Genomic DNA, 23,844 nt, shown 5'->3' on the forward strand with positions numbered 1-23,844 from the left:
TGTCAGTGCATTAATAAAGGGAGATTTTTCTGCATGCTTCTGCCACAGAAATCAAATTAAATGGCAACTTGCTTCTGACGGTCAACACAACCACTCTGCAGGTTCCTCACCCCTCACAGATAGATCTAAGGCTCCCTTCACATGTGACTTGCTTTATTTGCTTGGCATTGCAGTTTTACTCCCTGGTTCATAAACACTGTGTCAGGTTGCTGTATCCTCTTTATTCTGGCACTAACAAAAATTAATAACACTACAGTACTATAGTATTTACAGACTTAAAATCTAGCAGCTATGTCTTGCCAGAACTTATGAATATACATTCTTTTATGGTACTTATAAAAATGCTGCACTTCTCTGTCCAAATTCTAACCAAGAAGCTGCATCTTCCTAGCTGAAGTTTTTACTTATCTCAAAAGGGTTTCCAAGCTTGTACCAAAACAGTTTTTCCTGTAATTACGGGTTTGTGTTGATACACACCTGCCAGTGGGCAAACCTCTCTCTTGTATAGCAAAAGAAAACTTCCTTGTACTAAAACACAGAATGATTCAAGGTCAACAGAAAATACAGAATATATTATGGACTACATAGCATGGACTATATAGCATGGACTATATTGCTTATCATGTGATCATGAAGGTACAGCAGAGTATAAACACAATAAAATTGGATTGCCTTAAAGACAGTCTGACATGCTTCTTACCCCTACCATTCTACTACTATTCAAAGGCAAGTTAAAAATGTTTTGTCTTTTATAAGTTTTTCCCCTATGTTAGTGCAATGAGGTCAAAAGAAAAGCCTGCAAGAACCCCCACCATTACTTTGAAAACAAGATCAACTCGTGAGTGTGCTTTAAAAACTTTTTGTGCTGTGAGAGCCTCACCAATTGTCCTGTGATGGGAAATTTTAAACTGGAGAAATTCTTAGACAAGCAAAAAAAAAAGTTGCTTTCAGAATAATACCTGGAGGTTGTTCTGGGCAGAAGGTGGTTGATGTAAGTAAAAACTCAGATTGCTAAAATAAACTGAATGAAAGTAAAACCACATTCTATAGAGCAAGACTTCAATTCTACACGCTAACATGCAACTGTTTCTGGTGTTGCTTAACTGCGAATAGGATTGAACATGCACATTGCCAGGTTCTAAATTCAACATGGAGTATTACGGCAGTGTTTCCACTTCTGCATTAGATAAACTTTAGCGCTAAAAGGGAATATTGGGATCTTAATGACTTTGCTTTAATAAGACCTAAACTTTTAATTAACCTGCCAAGACAAATTACAGCCCATAGCTCTTAGGTAACTATTGCAGACAGCTGAGACTCAACACCAATGCCTCTTCTGGGAGAGGGATTAACGGCAGCTTAGGAATGAGTCTGCTTTTTTCAGCAAAGCAAAAAAGTCCATTAACAGTCACTGCAGCTAGAAGAAAGCTGAGTGCTAGTTTTATGGTGTATGAACAGTTTCAGTCCAATTTGAAATTAAATGTTATTGAATCAGAAACAGATTCTGATATTTACAGGGTGAAGGAAGAATACCCCGCGCACCAGGCTTCCAGGCAGCCCACAGGCAGCATCCTTTCTTCCTTGGACGGCAACAATTGGTGCCTCTGTGCTGCACTGCCAGGGCATGTTACCGCCAGAGAAACTGAGACTGTTTAGTTAATCTGTTCTTAAGAAATCTCAGCTTCTTTCTGTTCACAAAGAGAAACAGAGATTCCTGTTACTGTGGTTCCTACTACCAAGTCTTGCAGTGCTCTTTGTTGGAGTTTTAACCCCAGTACTCTGCCTGAACTCTAGCTTGAGCAATTTTGATGGTGCTTACAGGCAGGACAAAACTGTTGTGTGGTGTAGCCGTGTGCTCTTCAATCATTCATGTTACCACTGCATCACAGAGAGAAAAAACTCCATCCAATCAAAAAAAAAAAAGATCAAAGGAAAAAAGTTAAGCAGGAATTTTCAAGCTTTTAATCCACTTTTGGCAATGAGTGGAATCTCATTGGAGATATAGTTTACTAAAAAGGCCTAGAAAATACTTATGAGGTATTTGGGCCTAACAGTAGTCAGCCTGTTGCTAAGTACTTCCCGTATGAGCATTGTTTCTGAAACCACACAAAGCTGCCACGTGATTCAAGTTTGTGTGTTAATAATGGGCCTCAAGGCATTTGTAGGAGCTAAGGAACAATAGAGGAAACCCTTACCAATAGCAGTAGTAAGAAAAGAAACCACTTCCGTTTCCTTGCCGTCATTGTAGAAGGCCAAATGCCATATTCCTGAATCTAAGTACTGGATAAACCCGGTCTCATGGCTGGACAAGGGCACAAAAGCTCTGTGCTGCCGCTGAGGTCCTTCTAAGCTTCTCGCCTCCTGTGTCAGTAGACGTCTTCCATCAAGGAGCTCGACAAAGTCAAACTGAAACATAAAAAAGAGGGGTGTTTGTATTTCAGGCTTCCCCAAGCTTAGTCTCTTGCTCTGGGTCTGTCTTCTGAGCGAGACAGACAAACTTTGCATTGAGTATTAGAAACATCCATCTACAGAAGCATCATAAACAGGATTTTCTCTGGTAACTCAAGCATGTTTCTGGACTACCTGCAAGTAACCAGTTTGGAAATAGCAAGTATATCATTGTATTTTTCTGTAATTACATGGATCAAGAAATCATCTTTATCTATAATGTTGGAGCATATTGCCCCTCCTGGTATGTTCTCATTCTGCAGAAGCACAGGGTCCAGGGACCATGCCTGGATTGCACTGTAAATATGATGGTAAGAAGCTTGTTAGCTTCTTTGTGTCTTGGCTAATATGGAAAGTGGACAGAAAAATGTATCCAACCTAACTGGGTTGCTTGCCAGAAATGCTACAGGTGACCAAGGAAAAGAGGCATTTTTAAGTAAATCCTGGTGGAAGTTTCGCAGAAGTATTTTGCTTAGGCAACAAGGGTTTTATCTTAAAGCAATAGCAAATCTGGCTAAAGATTATGGAAAATGAAGATGGAAAAGGGGTAAAGTAATATATAAAAGTCCCATTTAGGGGGTGGCTTTTGGAAGTTTTCTTCAAAGGGAAGTATTTATTTCTTGCCAGGGTAACATCAGCTGAACAACTGCTTCGATTTTGCTAGTAATATTGCAACTACCTTTAGTTCCTTATTTAAATAACTTCCACTGGTTTTCTGTAATAATTGTATTTTGTCTGGTAATATAATCATGGGAGAAGTCAGATACAAGTGTAGCAGACATCTCAAATGCTAACTGAGCCTTATCAAGTCTGTATTTTATCGAGTGTTTAGGTGAGCAGGACATCATGTGAGCAGGATCCAGCAGCTGAGGCACAGCTTAACTTTTTTATTCCCTGACTTCATTTGGTTTTGCCTCTTAGTTGGTCAAATCATCTCGTAGTTTTTGGCAAGAAAGAGGAAAATGGACAGAAAGAAACACCACCACTTATTGTTTTACCAGTAAACGTTGTTGCATTGAAAGGCTGCGGAGGGTTGGCCAAGCGCGGCAAGAGTACTTAGGCTCCTTATCCCATTTGACTTTACTGTAGCAAAGTTTGGTTGCTTCTGTTATTTTATTGTCTGGTCTTCAAAGTCATCCAAGATAAGGACTTGATGACACGTTCTTTCCTCTGCAGTCATTGCTAAGTTAAAAATATTGTTTATTTCTAACCACATTTTGAGAAATAAGCTGTATGTGACACAACCTGCACATGAAATGACAGAATTTGTTCCTAGATTATTTTAATTATTTATTTACATGAAATAACTTTTGAGCCTTGCTGTCATTTTTTTCCTGTATTTCAGTATATAGATCTCTCAAATTTGGTGCTGAAGTGTCTTTTGAGAACATAGAAGCTGAAGCAGGTGCAAAGGGCATCCCTTTTGGGTTTCCATCCAAGATAGTTTTGTCAGAGACAGAATCTCTGTTTTGAAAAAAATATAATGCAAACACAAATTATAAAAATAAGCAATATAAAAATACAAAATATAAAAATACAATGTAAAGGTAACATCTAAAAAGATACATAGTCAAAGAAAGTCACACTTCTAGAGCGTGATCTGCCTCACCCTGAAGTTGACATCTGAGAAATGCCCTGTGGACTGTGCCTTAATGAGCACCCATTTCTTGCTACGTACCAGATGGAGATGGTTAAAGCTTAGTGAGATGATGAAAACAATTTCAAGGCATCCAGCTCTGGTGAGCTGCTGCTGTTAACAGTCCAGTCTGGGCTATGCTTACTTAGGGCTTCCTGCCAAAATTAAAAGTTTACTTTTATAAATATTTGCAAGATGCTGCTGTGGTCGTTGATGACTTTGCAGAGTTACTAGTTACTAGTTGGAACTGTTAACTGAATGACAAGTGTATTGTGCTCTGTTACATTTTAATTCAGAGATTTTTAATATACGATAAGAGTTACTGCAAGCAAGAAAATCATATATAAAATACCAAGTCATTCAATTGAAATTATACAAACGGAAAAATGCCTCCCAAAAGCTGTGATGGCCAATCCCTTAAATTTCTGATTTAACAAAATTTGACCCACGTTAATAAGAGTTTAAAAAATTATTTGATCTAGGAAGATAAATTCTAGCAGGCAACAATAAAATCATGTAACATTTTACTCTGATTTGTTGAGAAGACTGAGAATGAATGCCTGTAGTTAACATTATTTAACTATTTTAGGCTTTTGCACTTTCTGTTTCTAAGACTACAGAAATTTGGAGCTTGCATTTTCTTCCTACTTCTTAGCATTCACAGTTGTTGGCAACCTCAACTAGAAGACAGAGCACCACAGACAGAGAAAGATTCCCAGGGAATCTGGAATAGTTTGTTGGTTTAGCATGAATAAAGATGTCTTCTAACATTTTACTAAATTCAGGAATATACGCTAAGGGTCTGCAGCCTTGAGATCAACTCAGAGATCCTGAAAGAGAACACACTATGTTATGGCTTGCACTACAGAAGACGGATTATCTAAACAGAAGAAATATCTAAATACCTAACATTGAAGAAAACATGTTATCAGCTAGAATTTTCCTACTGCCATCAACTAGATAGGCTGGGGAAAAATAATTGACCCTTTATTAAAATCTTTGGGGGGAATGTCTAATCACTGTTCTAAGCATACATTTTGCCAAAGTCTTGTTTACGAAATTCCTCACAAAATTTGTAAATACCAAACTCATTTCATAGATCTATGGGATGCAGAAAAAAAAAAAAAAGATGAGATTTGTGTAATATCTATTAACTATGAGAGGGAAGTTTACAATTTCAACACAGAAGAATTGTGTTGGTTACCTATTTAATGACACCCAAGACTCCTAAATTACGGTGAGATTAAATATCATACACAATTATACAAAAGGAGAACAATGTTTTAATGAACGGCAGGTTTATAAAATAATAAATCAAAGAAAAAGGATAATTTAAAGACTAAATTAAGTATTATCGAGTAATAAATCAATATTGATTCAATATCTGCAGCTTCATGAAGCTGTTTCTTCAGAACAGGGTGGGTTTTCTGATCTGTTTCTATTAGTGTACTATGATTTTTATTGTTTGAATAAAAATGTCCGTCTGATAATTTTTGGTGATGGTTTGGTCCAGGTAATGATTTTTATATGTACTTGGCACCTCTCAATTAGTGGTTACAAATAAAAGTAGCACTTAAAAGGATTCTGAGCAAGTGTTTTGCCTCCTCCAGCATATTAATATTGACAAACATGTGCCACATCCCACATACCACAGCTCAGTCTCAGCTGAGGCTTCAACTGATACATGACTAGACTGTTTTAAATGGAAAAGGTCCCACCACTGACAAATCCCTTAGAATATCCCAGCAAAAATGAGATTAAATAAAAAACAGCAGCAATGGTGAAGTCATTGTGAGCTTCTTTATTGCTTAAAACATTTCCATGGCTGGGTACAGTGCCCTGCTACACTTAAAGATTTTGTTGTAAATTCAATAGACTTGAGGTTTAGGTGTTAGATTTTACATTTGTTGTTTAAATAATTGAAACTGTTCTTGTTCTGTAACAGAAATTAATAATGATAATAATCAAGTAAAATCAATACAGACTTAGGATCTGCAGTTTGTATTACATGACAATGATCTGAGTTTTTATTTAAATAACACAATAAAAACAGTCTGATTAAAAATGAACAATAACAGCATGACAGTGTCACTGAATTTATGACCTGTTGATCCTATTGAAATATTTTAATACTGTAGAAAAGTGTGCAAGAGAAAGTGTAGATTTATGACACCTCTTTGACATAAATAATTTGCAGGTGGGTTAATATGTAGACAATACTGTATTACCCAGAAAGATTGTAATAAGCATACTTGTGTGTTCAAAAAGAAAATAAAGGCAGGATATTTCTATCAATCTCATATAGTTGTGTTGGTTGCTGGACTTTTCAGTCAATAGCAGGGGGCCAGGGTAAGTTACAACATTAATATAAACTTCAACTTAGATAACTTGCTGATGCAAGTGGGAGTAAGATGCTTTGCACTGCCAATGGGTTATGCCCAAATGTGTTAATCAATATGGTTAAAAACAGCTTAGAAACTGAAATACAAAGTAGAGAAAATAATGTACGAAAACCTTATTGAAGGTGATGGCTCTTTGGAGCTTTTCCTAGAAAGTGATTTCTTGACATGTCTTTCGTCAAAGTGTATCAAGAAAAGCAACCACTTTCATTTTAGAGCTACAGAAAAATAACTGTATCTTGACTTCTGCCCAAATGAGCCAGTGGCTTTCTGTAAAAACTTGATTTTGTTTGTTTATACACCAGTTACCGGCCCTTGACCAATCTTGGTCTAATCTGACAGACAACATGCATAACGCGAAGGGTGGCATTTCATCATAAAAAGACAATCGTGAATCTTGCTCCCATGTGGGTGAGCGACTGAGGTCTTGCTGCTCTCACCGTGAGAAGGGAAAGGTCAGAGGCTGAAAGAGGGAGACACAAACCTGAGATACGTGAGACTGTTTAAGAGATTAGTCTTTGATGTAGTTTGAGTGTGGCTGCTGCTACAAGAGGCACTGGTTGGAGAAGGTGGTATCTCATGCTGCTAGAATCATCCAGGTGATACCTACAGTGACCACCAACTCACAAACTCCGTTTCTTCCTCTGGCAGCTTGCTGCCTCAGGCAGCTGCCTGCTTTGCCTGTGCCTGAAGCCCACCAGCTTTACGTGTGCACATTTTACAACTGTCACTTGATTATCTTTCTTTGGAGAGATGACCTTTAACGTCTTGCAAGCATGCAACAAATTCTTGAAATAGGTGAAATAAAACAATAATCTGTAAGAACATACAATTTAACACAACTGTTATGTAATTGAAATGAGGTCCTGTTACCTGTGTATGTGATGGTGGGAGGCCTTTTCTGCCATAGATGCCAACCAGGGCAGCCTTTCCTAAAGACACGTTGAATTTCAGATGCACTGGGTGGTCGATGAACACCTGAGATCTCCAAAAGATACCAGGGGGGATCTTCTGTGTGGCTCGTCTGCCAACATCAATTTCTCCAGAGTCTATAAAACTGTCGTCTGGAAAGAAACTACTGGGCTTTCCTGCCAAAACACAGGAACAAAAATATTGGATTAGCCTTAGATCCAGAGTAATCCAATCATACTGGTATCTCTGACACTGATCTTGAGAAACAGTCTATTAGTGTCCTGAGGTCTTCAGAGTACTTTGTCTAGCCAATTCATACAATTATGGGAGGAAAACTAGCAGGGTTATTCCTGGCTTCAGTAACTGTTTTGTTTGAAAACATGAATGTGGGAAGAGCAAAATGGCCTGTTGTGTAAACTCTAACATCAGAGAATGTGTAATTACCTTCTGAAGATAAGAATAAATCATCTGACATTATAGCCTGAATGAATATAAATTCATGGAGAAGTCATCATTACATTTGCAAAGAGAAGTGTAGTAAGAGCGAAGTAGACATGTGCCACGGAATGGAATGGTAGTGTGGAGAACAGCAGCATGAACAATGCCTGCGTGGGGAAAGGAAAACGTTTCTCTATTAAATTAATTCTTGACAGTGGTAACAGTAGTTTGAATTTCTTCAACAGTCCAAAAAAAGCTAAAGAAATAAAGGACTGAGAAAAATGAAGAAAACCATACACTGCACTTGAGTAATATCTACTATGAAACATGAGAGGTTTTAATTGGCTTTCAATACAATCTGTAAAGTCTGTCATGATTATCCATCTTTCAGAATACAAGCAAATGGAGACATCTGTTTCTTAAAGCCACTACCAGGCTGGAGAGCCTGGGTGGCTGGATGCCAATCAGAACATGCCATAATGTCCAAGAAAGTCAGCAGGGAGCTCGGCATCCCTGGAAAACACGCACGAGAAATTCAAGGTTAGAAATTCATACACTTACAGCTCTCCAAACTGGGAGCTCTTTGAAAAATTTGGACCCAAAGGAAGTCCAAGGAATGAGGGGCAGAATGAAAAATAAAATACAAGAAGATTGCTTTCACAGCCTTTGCTATAAGCAGTGGCCACAGCTTTGCCTGCAGTGCACAAAGATGATGAAGGCAGCAACTGCTTAGCAAACAGCCTCTATTTAAGGACACTTAGTTGAAAAGAATGTGGGACTGTCACCTGAATGGTTTTGGCTTTAGTAAGGAGAGTATCATGTCACCAACAAGGGTTAATTATTCATTTTAGAAATTTAAATAAACTCGTTGTCTCATCTCCGTGTCCTTACAGGGCACTACTCGGTGTTTTACTGTTCAAGCAATTCTAACAAAATGAGAAGGAAACTTTCCGGTACATACAATCTTTCATGGGAAAATCACATAGGGAGATTTTTTACTTCCTGAACCTACATTTGGGAAATGGGAAACCAAAATATCATTTCCCACTCATCATGAATTCAAGTCAAATAGTCTTTGAATTTACTTGCCATGTTGAAAAGGTGATTGGTAGAACAACCCTTTATTTTATTGTTTTAAATGATAAGATTTCCTTTAGCATTACATAACATTAATTACAACATTTACTTAAATTTTCCAGGTACCATCCCACCATAAATTCTGTAGGAGAAACAGAGGTAAATTGTTAGGTTTCTCTGAAAAGCCACATAGAAATTGTATGCATATTAACTGAGAAGATATGAGCTAATTTTTATTTTTTTTTTTTTAATTTACTTATGTAAAATTTTTAGCAGAAATTTTGGTCCCAGTAAGCATAACCCCCGATTGAAAGTCAGGAATTGCTTAAGTCTGCTGTTGGAGTGGGACTTGTTGGCATATTTCGTTTCTGTGCTGTCTTGTGGCAGGAGTTTTATACATACTGGCCCCATCTGGAAAGTGCAGGAATACACCTGTTTGTAGCAGAAGAGCTTCTGGTAATTTGATAACATCCTCATTTATCTTTGTTCAGCAGATTAAAATAAATACAGGGGGAAAATCTGTGACTTTTTATTCTTTTTTAATCACAGTGTATATTAATAGAGGTAATCAGAAGCAGGCTGGGTCAATGGACATCCTTTCAGAATCGTTTTGTGCTGCCAGTGTGCAGTTGTACAATGACAACCAAGTCGCCTGATTCCGAAGGGGATTACTTTATCCACTGGACTGTTAATAATTATTTGGGACACTAAAAATTACTTTTCGCACTGTCAGGATTAAAGGAAACAGTTCCCATGTCCTCATGTAAACTTTGTTACTCCATTACTGTAAGATGAAAAGATTCGGGATTCTGTTAAAAAAGAGCTAAAGACATCACACATTTGGGGTTGAATGAAGGATGTCTTTTTCTGATTACTGCTGAAACGTTTTATAGATTCTTAGCAATTCAGATGAAAACCTAAAGTATTTGATATGCACTCTGATTGCTCATTAATAAAGATTGTACATTGGAGTGAATCAGGGAAGGTGAGAATTTGATGGGATAGATGTTGCTGTGCAAGACAGATGTGCAGTGTAGAGATGAGTGCAGAACCTACTCTGCCTGTACAGTGCTTGCTCACAGGAGCAAAAATGCTTCTGTGATTGCAAAACATGTTTTTATGGAAATAATTGTTTGTTCACGCGAAGTTTAGGTCTTTTCTTGGTGGGGAGCTGGGTGTCTGAGAAGCTGATACCTTAAAAGCTGTTGTATTACATTGTCACTGGTTGACATTTATCTTGATACAGAAGCCCAAAGGCTCTCTTCTCCAGCCTGAATTCAGCTCCTGGAATCCATTGACGTTTCATCAGGTTTTAACCTACAGTAGGATCAGGCCCCAAGGACTGGATACTTCATAACCAAAGGGCAATAAGAAAGCCAATTCAGCTTCTAATCAGAAATGAGGTTTTAATCAGAATGTCTGACTCCTCAAAATTAACTTCAGGTCTGACTTCTTAATTGGGCTGTCAATTACTTTGTTCTTTCCATGAATTACCTTGAACTTTTTAGTTGCCATAGCAACTATTCCTAATTTATTTGGATATTAAAATGAACTATTTCACTTCAGGTCTTGCTGAAGCTGCTTGTATTTTTGACAGCAAGGTACCCGGACTCCTCAAAACACCTAAGAACTCACTTACATTTCCCTGACTTCAATTGCAGTTAATTACATGCTTAAATGTAAGCACTGAGTAAGGGCTTTGCTAAACAGAGATGGGCTTAAACACAGGTAAAGGCTATGCTGGAGCATACCCCATGACTGGGGTATTTTCTCTTTTAGCAGAGCTTTTTGACAGCAGTAGAAACTTCTGCTGATGTCACTGTGAGCACAGCTCAGGTGGAGGTCTTTGGTTTGGACGGCAGCTTTGGATACACCCATTTATTTCCGTTTTGACTTTTAAAAGGAAACAGATCAAAACTAGATGTTTGAAAAATAAAACATACGGCAAATTAGAGGGGAAAGAAAAACGATCTGTCATGAAGTATTTTTGACTACAACAGCAGGAGTATCTGCAGCTTGCTGTACTGTCTAGTAAGATTTGCTGAGAATAACCTATTTAGATGATTTTTCCTTGCAGCAACTTGATGTCAACCATCAGCTGCTTGTAAATACACTATTCTAAGGAACACATATAATTATGGCTTTTATTTGGACTAATAGACATAGATAAGCTCTTAAAGAAAAAATGTTACTATTACTTTAAACGAAACATGTAAACACAGGCTCTCAGACAAAGTCTAGGAAACCTCTGAGTTCAATGAGTTGCCAGAACAGTTGTGTATTTCTTATCTCCTACTCACAAAACTTCCTCTCCCAAAATAGCTACTAAAAATAGCCAATGGCTTCAATTTTTCTGGAACCTGTTAACCTCGTATAAAGAAGCTCAACATATAAACCAAAGAGCTTTCTGAAAATTTGAATTTCTCATTTCTACATCTAAGTTTTGGGAGGGATAAAACACCTCTCTTCTGCAGGGCTTACAGGTACATTTGGCAGTGTTGTCTCTATATAAAACACAGTAAGATGCAAAGCTGCTGGATAATGCACTGCTGCATTAATGCCCCTTTGGATGCTTCTAATTTCAGTTAAAATTGCAAGCTGTTGACCGGGTAATACTTTGCGGAGACCACGCCTTTTATCTGTCTACTTTTGCAAAGCGATGCCCAACTTCAGACTGCCAAAACTCACAATGTAATAACTCTTAGTAAATATTTTGGTGGTCAAAATGTTTGGTTCTAGGTGGCAACAAGCAGGCGAATTCAAACATTTTTGTACTGTTGTAGAGAAAGCTTGATCCAATGCTCCAGGAATTGTTTAATTTTCAAGACACAATTTTTTCTCATGAAAACTGCCTCTCAAGGCGGGGTTTTCATGATGGCTTTCTGTAGCCTGTGAGATATGGTAGAGGGTTCCACCTGGAGAATACCTTAGATGTGTGGTTAGGGTTGCACACAGTTTTATAACATCAGTGGACATAGAAACTTAGAAACATATGGAAAAAAGACTGACAACTGCTAGTTCTAGACGTGAAAGACTGGAAAAAGCACCTGATGGCAGCATTGAAGATAATGGAACATGAGATTGGATGGCTGGAGTTCAGAGGCAGACAGAAGACTCACGACATGGACACACACCAACCATACCTTCACTGGCTCCTTTGCCTTTCCTGTCAGGTAACTCTAACCCTGTGCCCCCCGAAGGATATAAGGAGACGTCCGTTGGCACTGGCCAACTGCTGGCTGTGTCTTCCGTGATTTCATACATCTGCCCTTCCATCGGCTGCAGGTGCCAGTTTAGGCCAAACAGGTGCATGGCTGTGGTGAGCAATGAGAAAAGTCATCTTTTTCTGTTCGGGAGAGTTTCAGAACTACAGGGGGCCTTTCTAAACCCTCACTTTGTCTTGTTAGTGGTCATTGATTTAGGACAAGGATGGAATTCGTGTAATCAGACAGCCCCTGCTGATTCTACCACACCGACTCCCTAGGTCTTTCCACCCACTTAAACTTGTACCACCTGGACCAATCCACTCTGCTTTTTCCAGCAGAACCACTCCTGGCTTGTGGTCTGCATGAGAGAACAAGCAGGCACAGTGATTCAGAAAGGTCCCAAGGCTGGGGTGACAATGCAGTGAACACAGAAATACAAGAAGCATTATTTGTCAACATACCAATAAATCCCAGGAAACCTCACTCTGGTTTGTTTTGCTCTATTTGTAGCGTATTATAGAAGTTCTTTTTTTTTCTTTTTTATCTACCAGTTATACAGAATCTTTTATAGATATCTCCAACAGTTCTTCCTAAGACCAAGTAAAAACTAAAGCAATTTAAGATCCATCTTGCCTACATGCCTTTGTGCTCTGCACCAGGCACATGAATGACCATGACTGATAATGACTACACCTTAATACAGCTTCAGATCAAAGATACATCGTCAAGATCTGAAAACAAGGAGTGTCATTTAGATTTGTGTGATATCAGGGCATGGCTCTCTGCAGGTTTCTGGGCCATGCAAAGCCATCCAGTGCACACATGAATTTCTTTCAAGGCACTACATAAAGACAAGTGAAGTTAAGGAACAAGACAGAATACTTGAAAAGCAAACACCTGTATGGGGAGTGTGGAAAATCATATGCTTATATGACTAGTACTTGCCCCTTGAAAACACAAAGCAAAAAAATGTGGCTTCTTATATCAGTTCTTCCATCCCCAACATAAACATTTCGTACTCAATCAGTATCCAGTTTAGCTTCAGGCTCTGCACACCTAAATGATCCCATATTTGCTACATGTGGAGTGACATTTTTTTTTTTAAAGCAATGCCTTGATATTTTACGCTATAATTTCTCAAAGAGCCTATACAACGGCACTAGCATTGCAGCCTTTTATGGCACACAAAACCAGTGAAGAAATAAAGTGCATCCATTGCCTGTAGTTCACATTGTGTTCACAAAGATGCATCTGAGCCTGGCAAATACTCTCAGGGACAAGTGGTTAGTTTATTTAAACACATGCATCGGGAACAATCTTTTCAAGAGGACTGAAAATCATCTGAGTAGTTCTCCAAAACCAGCATATTTAGCAGAGTCACTGGGTTTTTCCACTTTGGTTTCAATTACGTCACCTACCATTTACTAACGTGAATTACCTTGTCTTTGCACTACTGCAACATCACTACACACAATGAGAGCAAAACTTCCCTTTGACCACATAAGCAGGGACTGGGATTATTAATGAAGTCTTAACATTAAGAAAGAAAATACTCTTCTAAACCTCCCCAACAGCAAGGAAGCACAACGAGGAAGGTCTCCTGAAGACCTGCTCAGAACTCAAACATCTTTATACAGGTATGCATACCAAGGAGGAGTGCCAGCAACACAAGTGGCAATTCAACCAAGATACTTCAGGCAGAGGGGCCAGTATTTTCATCTGAAAGGAGGATATTTACTTGGCAGAGAAACTGTGCAAGGGAAGAGAGAAAATCAGGCTGGGAGCAAGGAATTTGCATCGAGCATTTGGCATTGCTATGTTTGCATAATATCTTCATGTTTATACGGCCCTCATCATCAGAGTGCCTGGGCGCTTCACAGCCATTAACCTCATAAAACCTCATCAGGCAGGAATATGTTATTTCTACTTCACAGAAAGGAAAAAGAGAACTATAGCAGATTGCAGGACTGACTCAGTTCGCTTGTTTGGGCATCAAAATGTGATTGTCTGTTAACTCACTTAACTTACTCCATGATCACAGGTTCACAAGCCCTAAGAGGCATTTCAGGCACCGCTCCACCAGCGCAGTTTTTGTGCTAATGTCAGTACTGGTTGCTGCTGGAGAATGCCATCCAGACTGGACCACTCCACGGACCACAGCGTTACCCAGGTGCTGCTGAGCTGTTACAGAGCTCTGGGGATTAGGTGCTCTGAGCAAGTGCAAGTTCCCGTGTTTAACCACACTGACATTTGTAGTTCCAAGCAGAATGAAAACTGCCCTTTTCACCTCTCCAAACTCAGGTAATGCTACACAGCAAGCAGGCTAATGCTTCTCCTGGCCCTGTGTGCTTAATCCCAACTTCATCTACCATGTCTTCAAATTACAGTGAGCTTATACTGGGCATCACTGGTTCAGGCAGTAATTGAGCCAGTGGTTGTGGTTTTTTTCACTACACTATCTGACTTGCTTTGTCTTTTGGATATCATGGTCTAAGTGCCACATAAACTCTTAGGAATACGTTGAAAGGCCATTGTTTGAAAGGCCATTATTTCTTCTTCTCTCCCTGGGAGGAATTTGTGGTTTGTAGATCATTATTTACTGCAAGAGAATGAAGGTGAAGAACTCCGCTTGTTTTGGGTGTAGTGGGAAAACTATGAACTTTTCTTCCAGGCATGTGAAATGCATTTAAATACACCCGCGAGGAAACATCTTCTGAAGAGAACATCTTGCTGCAGTGTAACAACAGAACTGGTAGCCTGCAGTGCTACGGCATTTTTGCACATTATCAGAACCCTTGAGGAAGTGAATCAACCGTTCCATGTCACCATTCATTCCTAAACATTTGCAGTGTCTTACAATGTCCCAACATAAAAAAAATGACAGAATTACCCGTAACTTAGATACTGTGTTATCACAGAGATAAAAATCTTGCACTGATGTGTTAACTCTTGTCATTTGTTAATAGGTTTTGTTTGAAAGGAAAAAGTTTCTTGTGTACATTTATCCTGTCATCATACAGATCATAGAATCAAAGAACCACAGAATAGATTGGGTTGGAAGGGACCTTAGAAATCACCTGGACATGGGCAGGCATATCTTTAATTAGACCAGGCTGCTCAAATCCCTTTCAAACCTGATCTTGAGCACTTTCAGGGATGGGGCATCCACAATGTCTCTGCACAACTTCCACACCCATAGTAAAGAAATCCCTACATAAAATCTACATCTACCATCTTTTCATTTAAAACAATTACCCCTTGTCCTGATACTACAGACCCTGATAAAAAGCCTCTTTCCATCTTTCTTATAAGTTCCCTTTAAGTATTGAAAGGATGTAAGAAGGTCTCCAACAATGACCCATGAGAATGAGGTCTGTGCGCACCAGGCATACAAAAGCACGAAAATCTGAGAAATACAGTCAATCAGTAACAGCCGTGGATGTTTTGGGTCTCTGCATCTCAGTGGGATGTGTAAAACTGTTGATGCACACAGTTGTTTAAAGGTTTTAGGAGAGGCACAAATCAACCTTCTGTGCTAAACTGATGCAAAGTTCTTTTTTTGTGGAAATAAAAAAAACCCAAAGACAACCATAATCAGGGAAAAACCCCTGGAACCGTGGATGAGAGGGACAATCAAATACTTTGAAGTGTTAATGTTCCTAAAAGCAAAGTGAAGCTGTAAAAACAGTTTGAGATTCCTGATGTTCTCAGTCTCTGGGTCAATGGAACCCGCTGTTGACATTTTCTGTGGCTTTTCCCCCCCCCTTCTGCTCAGCTAGATATAAAACGTGGCTCACAAAGAGCAATTGCCCTCCTAAAAGCCCCCGTGTCCTTCTCCCTCTCCCTCCCCACCATGGTGCTCAGAAGGTATTCAGAGATTGGAGGCTCCCCAGGTATTAAAAGAGCACACTGCAATTAACAATCGTTAAAGCGTACCCTTTTGTAAAACACCATGTGGCTTTCACTTCCTGGGAAGCCTTGTGCCCTGCACTTTGCAGAAGCTTTGGTTATATTTCCCATGGCTAATAAAACTCTTTTGTCTGCCGTCTCTTGGAATGGAAACAACACTTCAGGGAAACCCTGCATGTGTCCTCTCTGGGCCGTTTCAGCACCAACTCAGATAATATGAAGGCATATGGGGCCTCTGGCCCAGTATTTTCATGTTTTGACATCAAATCTTTGACATGCACAACCTTTTAACTGTAGCTAAATGCTAGTAAAAAGTGCCCTGAAATTTGCTGAGTGGGTAACAGCATTTTCTGTGGCAGAATAAACCACTTTATCCTCAGTCTAAGTCACCTCTGGCTGTCTTCGTGGTGGGGGAAAGAAGGAAGCCAAGCTCCCGTCCTTTCAGGGTTTGATGGCTCTGCTGAGTTCAGCATTTCAACCTCAGCAGTGTGATGAGGCGACTCATTTGCTGGGCTCAGATTCACTTCGGCAAAGCAAAGTTACAAACAGTTTAGCTATGCTATACAACCATCTGAAAAAATCAAAGTTCACATTGGAGGAACCAAGTATTCAGGTTCATGATTCTTCAGGTTTTAGGGCATAGTCTCTTCCTGTTTTGCACTATTCCTTCTCCACAGCTGTTTGTGGAGGCCATAAGTAACATTAGCTGATGCTATTAATCCAAATAAAGAGGAACATTGTTTCCAAGTTTGTTTTGAAGAGACCCAGGCTTTTGGTTGTCTTTGTATTATTGCCGCTTGCTTATGACACAGCAAATCACTGGAGTCAAAATGACTTACTCAGCGGAGCAGAGAACAAAGAAACTGGTACAGCTTTTAGGATGAAACAGGACAAAAAAAGATAATAATTCACATGGTCAACAAAATGGACATCTCTTGGGACAGGTTGATGGAGCGAAGGAGTTAGCAGAGAGAGGCAGATGATCGTGATAGATCACAGGGAGAAGAAAAGACAAGTCATGCTTACTGAGGCATATGAGACCTCCAGAAACCACACCAGTCAGCAAAAAAATGAAAAACACTCTGCTGGCCTTTTATGAGCTTTGCCCAAAGCAACAAGCTAAGTGTAATAAATAACCAAACCAATCAATTACGATGTTTGAAATTAAGGCTACGGCTGAAGCCACCAGCTGCTTCAATGGCTTTTGTTAAGTACGTTGTCACAGCAGCTCACTGGCTCTTGCTGCTGTCTTCTTGCCTGCCCTCTCAGAGCTGAGTCCTGCACTTACTGCTACTGGCCTGGTGAGCCCTTACTCGGGCAAAGCTCCTAAAGAAGCTGAGGAATTAATAAAGTCACAACTGTTAATACAGTTAATAACTGATCTTGCCCTGAATAACGAGTTTCTCAGAATGGAAGCTCAACAAAACAGCAAGTTAATCATCACCACCTTGAGTATGGTGCGTAGCCTGGATTTGCAGCAAGTGCAGAGAGTGACCGGCAGGCAAGAAAGAAAGTCTTTTTGGCTTCTCCTTCGAAAAGCTTGGACAGTCTCTTTGCACTAAGAATGCTCCGTATTTTGAATCCATATTTATCTAAAGATGTCAGTATATTTTGTATTAATACATGGGAGAGCTGAGAAGCTTTGGAAAAGCCACTCTGCCCACCTCAGCTCAGCAGTGCTAACACTGGGCTTGATGTGGAGAAGAGTTTGGCTCCGCTTCCCCTCTGGTTTCTACAAGCACCTCACTGCACTGGTGACAGCAAAGCCAAAGCCAACACAAATCAAAGGACAGCTCCTGGTAAAGATAATGGTTTTCCAAAGCTTCCCAGTGCAGCATGGGGCAAAGGGGTAAGTGGGAAAAGTGTGAGAAGGAGCAGCTGAGAGGCACTGATGCTGTAACGCACAAGAATATAAATGAGAAAGAAAGGGGAGGAAGGTGAGGAAAATGCAGAGTGAGAGAAACTGAGCAAAAGAAGAAGATTAGGAAAGAGCAAAGCAAAGCTAAGAAAAAGAGTACAAGGGACTTGGAACAGGAAAAACAGCTGAAGCTGTCTCAGTGGTTGAGAAGACATTTACATGGCTGGTTTCTTTGCTCTTCCCTCTTCTTGCGGAATCAAGCATAAGACGTGTGGTGTTACATGTTCCTCTTTAACCTTCGGGTTCAACAGTCAGACTTCTAATAACTCTCTAAAGCAAGACCTGAGATTTGCTTTTTCTCCTAATTGAAAAAAAAAAGCTGAAGTCCACCACTGAATTACTCAGGGCTAATTTTGACTATAGGAAATGTATTGCTTTCACTCCTGTCTCTGGAATAAACTTGACTGTAATTATCTGGATAACTGTGTCTCTCTACACTGAAATTACATGATTTCTGTAGAAGTGGGAGAATTGACTGTTGAAGAATTAATCATATTTTTGTGACATTCAATGTTATGAAAAAGAGCCTTTCAGCATGAAATAATCACTGGTTTGTCAGTCTTCAATAAATCAAGGAAGAGGCATGTAAGATTAAGGAGAACAGAAACACTAAAACAAACATTAAAAAAAGAAATCAAGCAGTTTGTTTTTCTCTTACACCACTGTTCCAGCTCAGTGCTGGACAAGGCTTCTGTGTCACAGTGTAGCAGGACATACCAACACAGCAAGAGTCGAGGACTAAAGTGGCTCTATGGCCCTACTGGTGTCAGAGGAGGGTAAAAGCAGCAGGTGTGGGGGCAGTATATTGTAACCCCTCTCCATGCCTGTAAGGCCAAGCCCTGGACCAGACAGATTCAGGCCGTTGTTCATCTACGGCCACGGGACACCTTAAGTGTTGCAGTTCTTTAATACCCAAGTCCCTACCCAGGTTCTTGGGTCTGGAGTTGGAATCAAGGATCCTGACTGAAGATCCCAATGATTTGTAATATCATGACCTCACGTTATTTACACACTGGGTTGCTGAGCCTGTTGCTGTGGGGTGAGGAGAGAGGGATTCCAGCAAGGCCAGTTCTTGCATGTTGGCCAGTTCTTTAGCAGTTACCTTGTGACCAACGACTCTGCACTGCACTCTGTGTCGATTCTAGCGTCTGAAATTTTTTCCTATGCATGAACACTTCCCTTCTGTGGCTTAAAGCTCTTACTCAAGGAATGGAAAACCTGTCTTCAGAAACCATCCTCTGCTCAGGCAAGCTTGTGCACCAGGACAGGACTGCAGCCCTGTGGGAACAGAGAAACCTTCACCCAGCACTCTCCATGACCCAGCCAGACTGGTGGTGCTGTGCAGTTGGAAATGTACAATTAACAGGTCACAAAGGAATGGAGCCCACAAGGCAGCTTGATTACATGTTTAAGTGAAGACTCTCAGCTTGTGGCTAGGAAGTCCCATGGCTCTGCTTGCTGGCCTGTTGATTTATTTGACACAAGACAATAGTGAAGAAAAGTGAAAAAGGCACAAGGAGGGACATTTAGGGTAATGCTCACTATTGGAAATTCTCTATTGTCCCCGCTTCCTGACTGCTCAGTGATCCACCTGCAGCAAGAAAAAGGGGTTTATAAGCTTTCTTCACAGACTGGGGTTGAAGACATTGCTGGGGTGAGCTGCAAGCACTTCATAGTGAGAAATGGAGAATCCATATCCACCCATCCCTGGGTGAAGGGATTTGGACGAAGGATTTAGATGATAAACCAGAGATAGCTGTGTTGTGTTTGTTTGTGGTTTTATTTGAGGTCCTCAAATGTCCTACAGAGGTAGGTGCTTTCACAGCCAGTTCAGTATAGACATGTTCTATGGGATAGATCCAGTGATACCTGGGGCCTTGACTGATACCTGACCATTACTTCAGAGTCACAGCTCAAACTATGCAAGTAGCAGAAGTGATTGTCTCAGAGATAATTCTGGTTTCTTCCTTCCCTCAATTAGAATCACCACGTGCAAAGGAGGAATTCAAATGACATAGAGAGCTTCCTACCTCTTAAAATTTTGCCACCAGAATGGGAACTGCCTCTTGGGAAAACAAAGCTTTGTGGTAACCACCTAAAGTCCTGGTTGCAAATTTTACTTGCTTTGATTTGACACAAATCAGTTATTCTCTGACCCCTCCTGACTGAAGAGCTATATCAAAGATTTCCAAGATAGAAGTAAATGGTCTACCAAACAGTTCTTTCTTAGAACACTATATATTTTAATTTAGTTCCCAATTGCTCTTAATCAGGAAGAAAAAAAAGCTTCCAGCTGAAGCATCACATTTCTTTGAAACCTTCAAGGAAGTGACTAGAAAGATGCGTTATAAAACAAAGCAGTTAAAAGAAGTCAATATTTGTTCAATGCAAAGAGTCAGCACTTCCTATTCAATGTCTTCCTAATTACTCCTGGGGATCAAAGACTTTCAAGTGATTGCCTGTCCATTCAAACTGCTAATAGATGATCACTGGCCCCTCCAGTGCTATAGTAGCTTGCTAGATGCTTGTGATATCCTGCAGGAAAGGGAAAGCACAGTGTTAAACGGGTATAATTAAATATTTTTATGGATATTTTTAGGAGGATTTTTTCAAGTGTCAACCTATAGAAAAAATAGTCATCAAAGTGGTGTGGCTTATCCAAGGAGCTGTCTGCTTAAATACAAATTCCTTCACCATCCACACCATTGTGAAAATAAAATAGGAAGTTGAAAGATGGATCTCAGCAATGCTTTGCTGCTATTAGGCAGCTTACCACACCAAATAACCTTATTTCAGACCCCCTAGCTCTAGTAAATTTGGTGTTACACATGCTCAAGCCTAATATTTTCCCTTCTAGATCCTCTTTCTGGCAGAGACCGTATTACTATAAATATTACTGAGATATTTCTTCAAGATCAAAGTCAATTAAAAGATGGTCCCACTGTACCTCTAAATGGAGTTTTAATTTGTGTATATAATATTAGAAATAATGGTTTTCCCATTGGGGTACTCTCTTCAATTAGAGAAATGAGGACAGGCAGCCCTACCAGAGAGCCTCCTACCTTGATCTACAATTACTGAAATTCTGAGCGAGCCTGCTGTGGACAGTATAATTTTACAAACACCATTTCATTAAACACATATAAACTGTGAGACCCTAATTAAAAAGGGTCTAATTTACACAGGTAAATCAACAAGCTCTTGCACGCTTCCTTCCTTATTATCTCTGCCAGATATTGTCAGAAAACCTGCTTTCCCAAATTAATGTAATAACTTGCTTAAAGTCTAAAAATTACAGTTTGCAGAATAGAAGTCACAAACAATCCCTGTCTTCTTCCAAATCCCCAGCAAAACAGAGGTGGGATCAGAGTTTAAATATAGTATTCCAGTTAAAGAGTTAACATCTAAGCATTGTCGTAGAATTTGATGCGTGAGCTGATCTCTCCACTGTCTAGCTGCTCATCTGTCCTTCTGAACACGAGCAGGACCTTACTGGAAAGAAAAGTATATGGATTTGGAGTGCTGCTTGTGGTTTAATCCTGTAATCAGCTGGAAACTGCGTTAGTGTTATTAGTCACCATGCACATTCTAACAGCACCAGCACCCTAGTTGGGCTGTGCAAGTTGACGTAAGAAAAATTAACAAACTGACAATCTTAGAATCCCTTGATGTCCAAACCACAGGTTTGACTTGAGCTTTACTTAGCCTGAGTAAATCTAGTGCCTTGAAGAGTATGATGGAGGTGCTTCAAATGTAGCACGACTTTACACTTTTTGTAGATTGGGGCCAGAGTGCTCATCAGCGCCATCACAACTGAGCTCTTAAGCAGAATCCTATGGGCTTGGAGACTTTTTGAAAAGATCACAAAAAATTTAATCTGTGAATGTATTCAGAAGCATCTTATTGTTTAACTGTCTCAGACCACAAATGCATGGGGATGTTTAAAGCAGGCTAAAAATGTTTTAATTTATATTTATATTTTTCTTTACATAAACTTGAAAAACAAGCAGGTTGTCCCAACAGCTCATTTGGAGAGGGAAAAATTCTTTTCTTTTTTTTTTTCCTTTACAAAAGCTCAGTAAATGGATACAAATGTCCTGCCTGGAAAAGCTGATAAGGTGGTGACCCAGCACAACAAATGACACTAGAATTTTTTTTCTGTCCGGAGACCATGGGCAAAATCCAGCACAGTCCTTTAATAAATCTAAGTGAATGTTCAGATCAGTGTGAAAAGCTCTCTCAACAACGAAACTTAACACAACTTGATGATTTGTTCCCTTGGACTTAGAACTAAATCCAGCACATTGACTAAGGCAAGTGCTAGTAAGTGCAACCCACAGCATTCTCTTAAAAGACCCACAGTCATCTTTGTATTTAATTACACCTAAAAAAAGCATTTGCTAAAGAAACCCAAAGTTCACCAAGTCAAGCACTCAAGAGTGAGCAAAGAACAGAACTTGGATTGCTTGTGTGATACAGAGCAGCCTCTGTATGCATACGTACTCTGTAATAGACATTAATTCCCTCATCACGGGCTATTTATTTCCACTGGCCCAATGCTGAGCAGAACAATCGCACAGAAATTGCCACTCAACCCTGGCAACTCCAGCATTGTAGCATGTTCAATCGCTTTCTAGGGATGCCATATGTGCAGCCTGGTTGGTAGCAGTAGGAGGGGTTGGAAAGGGAAGGACTACACTCAGTGCAGACCATTTTGCTGTACACTCTAAATAGGTCTCTCCTGAGATGCGTGAACTCAGATTTTTTTCTAGTTTTATGGCAGCCAGCTCTGGATGGATCAGGGATATGATAAAGCATGCACTGTTGTTTGTTCTTTCTCACAGAAAAGAGGTGTCACATTTCTCCGTTGCCTCCATGCTTCTGCAATAGGAATATAAAATAACGAAGTGCTTGCTCAGGGGCATAGTGCACTGCCTTGTCCCTTCATCCCCAAAGACTGCATTGAAAGTTGTGGATTAAACAGTACCAGGCAGTGCAGCTTGATAGTCTACACCATTTATTTGTGAGAAGGAACTTGACCATGATTTTGGGTCTGATCAGCCAATACTGTCTGAATTCCTATGCACAGTCCAGCCAGCAAAGTCCAGAGATCATTCTCAACAGATAGGTCGGTTGCGGCCATCCATAAGAGTTTAGCAGTATAGAAATGCACCCATTTGGACCAGCTGGATGCCCAGAATGGTCCTATGTATGTGATTCACAACATGGAGTGGCCCATGATCCAGCTTGACTGTTGAAGGTATATTAATATAAGTAAACTGTTACTGACCACTTGGATTATCATGTTGGAATATCATTACGCTTTATATTGTGGGATTTTTTTCACCTCAGGAAGCCCCTTTGATGCTTGATTTCATTATAATTTTTGCCGTAGTTAACCAAGATTCTGCTCCACCAATAGTCCAATCAGAAATCCTTCTAAAATACTTGGTTATAAGCATAGTCATCATCTCTGCTAACTGCCCTGTTCTGCTTCGGATTTTAAAGAGTCTCTTTGCATAATGAAGTGATGCTATGGTTGTACCGGGCAGTTGTACCAGGCAAGCAAGGTGCAATGCTGCTGCTGCTGCTGGATTATGCGCTACCATGTTTGAACATAGCTAACACACGCTGCTCTCATCATCTTTCTAGGCAAAAGCTTCTGACTGCAGTAAGGACAAGCTTGGAAGGTAAGGGAAGATAAAATCAAATCAGGCAGAAGATAGGAAAAGCTGCTGATGGTGGGAAAGCTTGTTTTTTCATTTAAACACAGAGGTTCAACAAACTTTAACTACACATCTACTGAGCATCAGATTCTGGTATCTCGAAGTAAGTGGTCCTTTTGGAGCTTTCAGCTTTCAGCATTAGCAGTGATGTTGATATCTTGTGATGGGGGAAAGA

The 23,844-nt window shown here is 39.9% G+C and overlaps 1 protein-coding gene across 1 annotated transcript in view; it reads right to left on the minus strand.

Moving 5' to 3' along the window:
* Positions 1-2,195: 2,195 nt before the first annotated feature.
* Positions 2,196-23,844, minus strand: part of LOC104495259 (teneurin-4-like) — a gene marked incomplete at both ends in the record, with an annotated part of 38,564 nt that continues 16,915 nt past the window's right edge. Inside the window, 3 exons of the mRNA XM_010138208.1 lie at positions 2,196-2,406; positions 7,357-7,571; positions 12,054-12,224. Of these exons, the coding sequence (XP_010136510.1) occupies positions 2,196-2,406; positions 7,357-7,571; positions 12,054-12,224 (597 nt within the window). The remainder of the gene's footprint in view (positions 2,407-7,356; positions 7,572-12,053; positions 12,225-23,844) is intronic.

This window comes from Buceros rhinoceros, unplaced genomic scaffold (assembly GCF_000710305.1).
Source record: "Buceros rhinoceros silvestris isolate BGI_N320 unplaced genomic scaffold, ASM71030v1 scaffold30526, whole genome shotgun sequence".
Lineage (NCBI taxonomy): Eukaryota > Metazoa > Chordata > Aves > Bucerotiformes > Bucerotidae > Buceros > Buceros rhinoceros.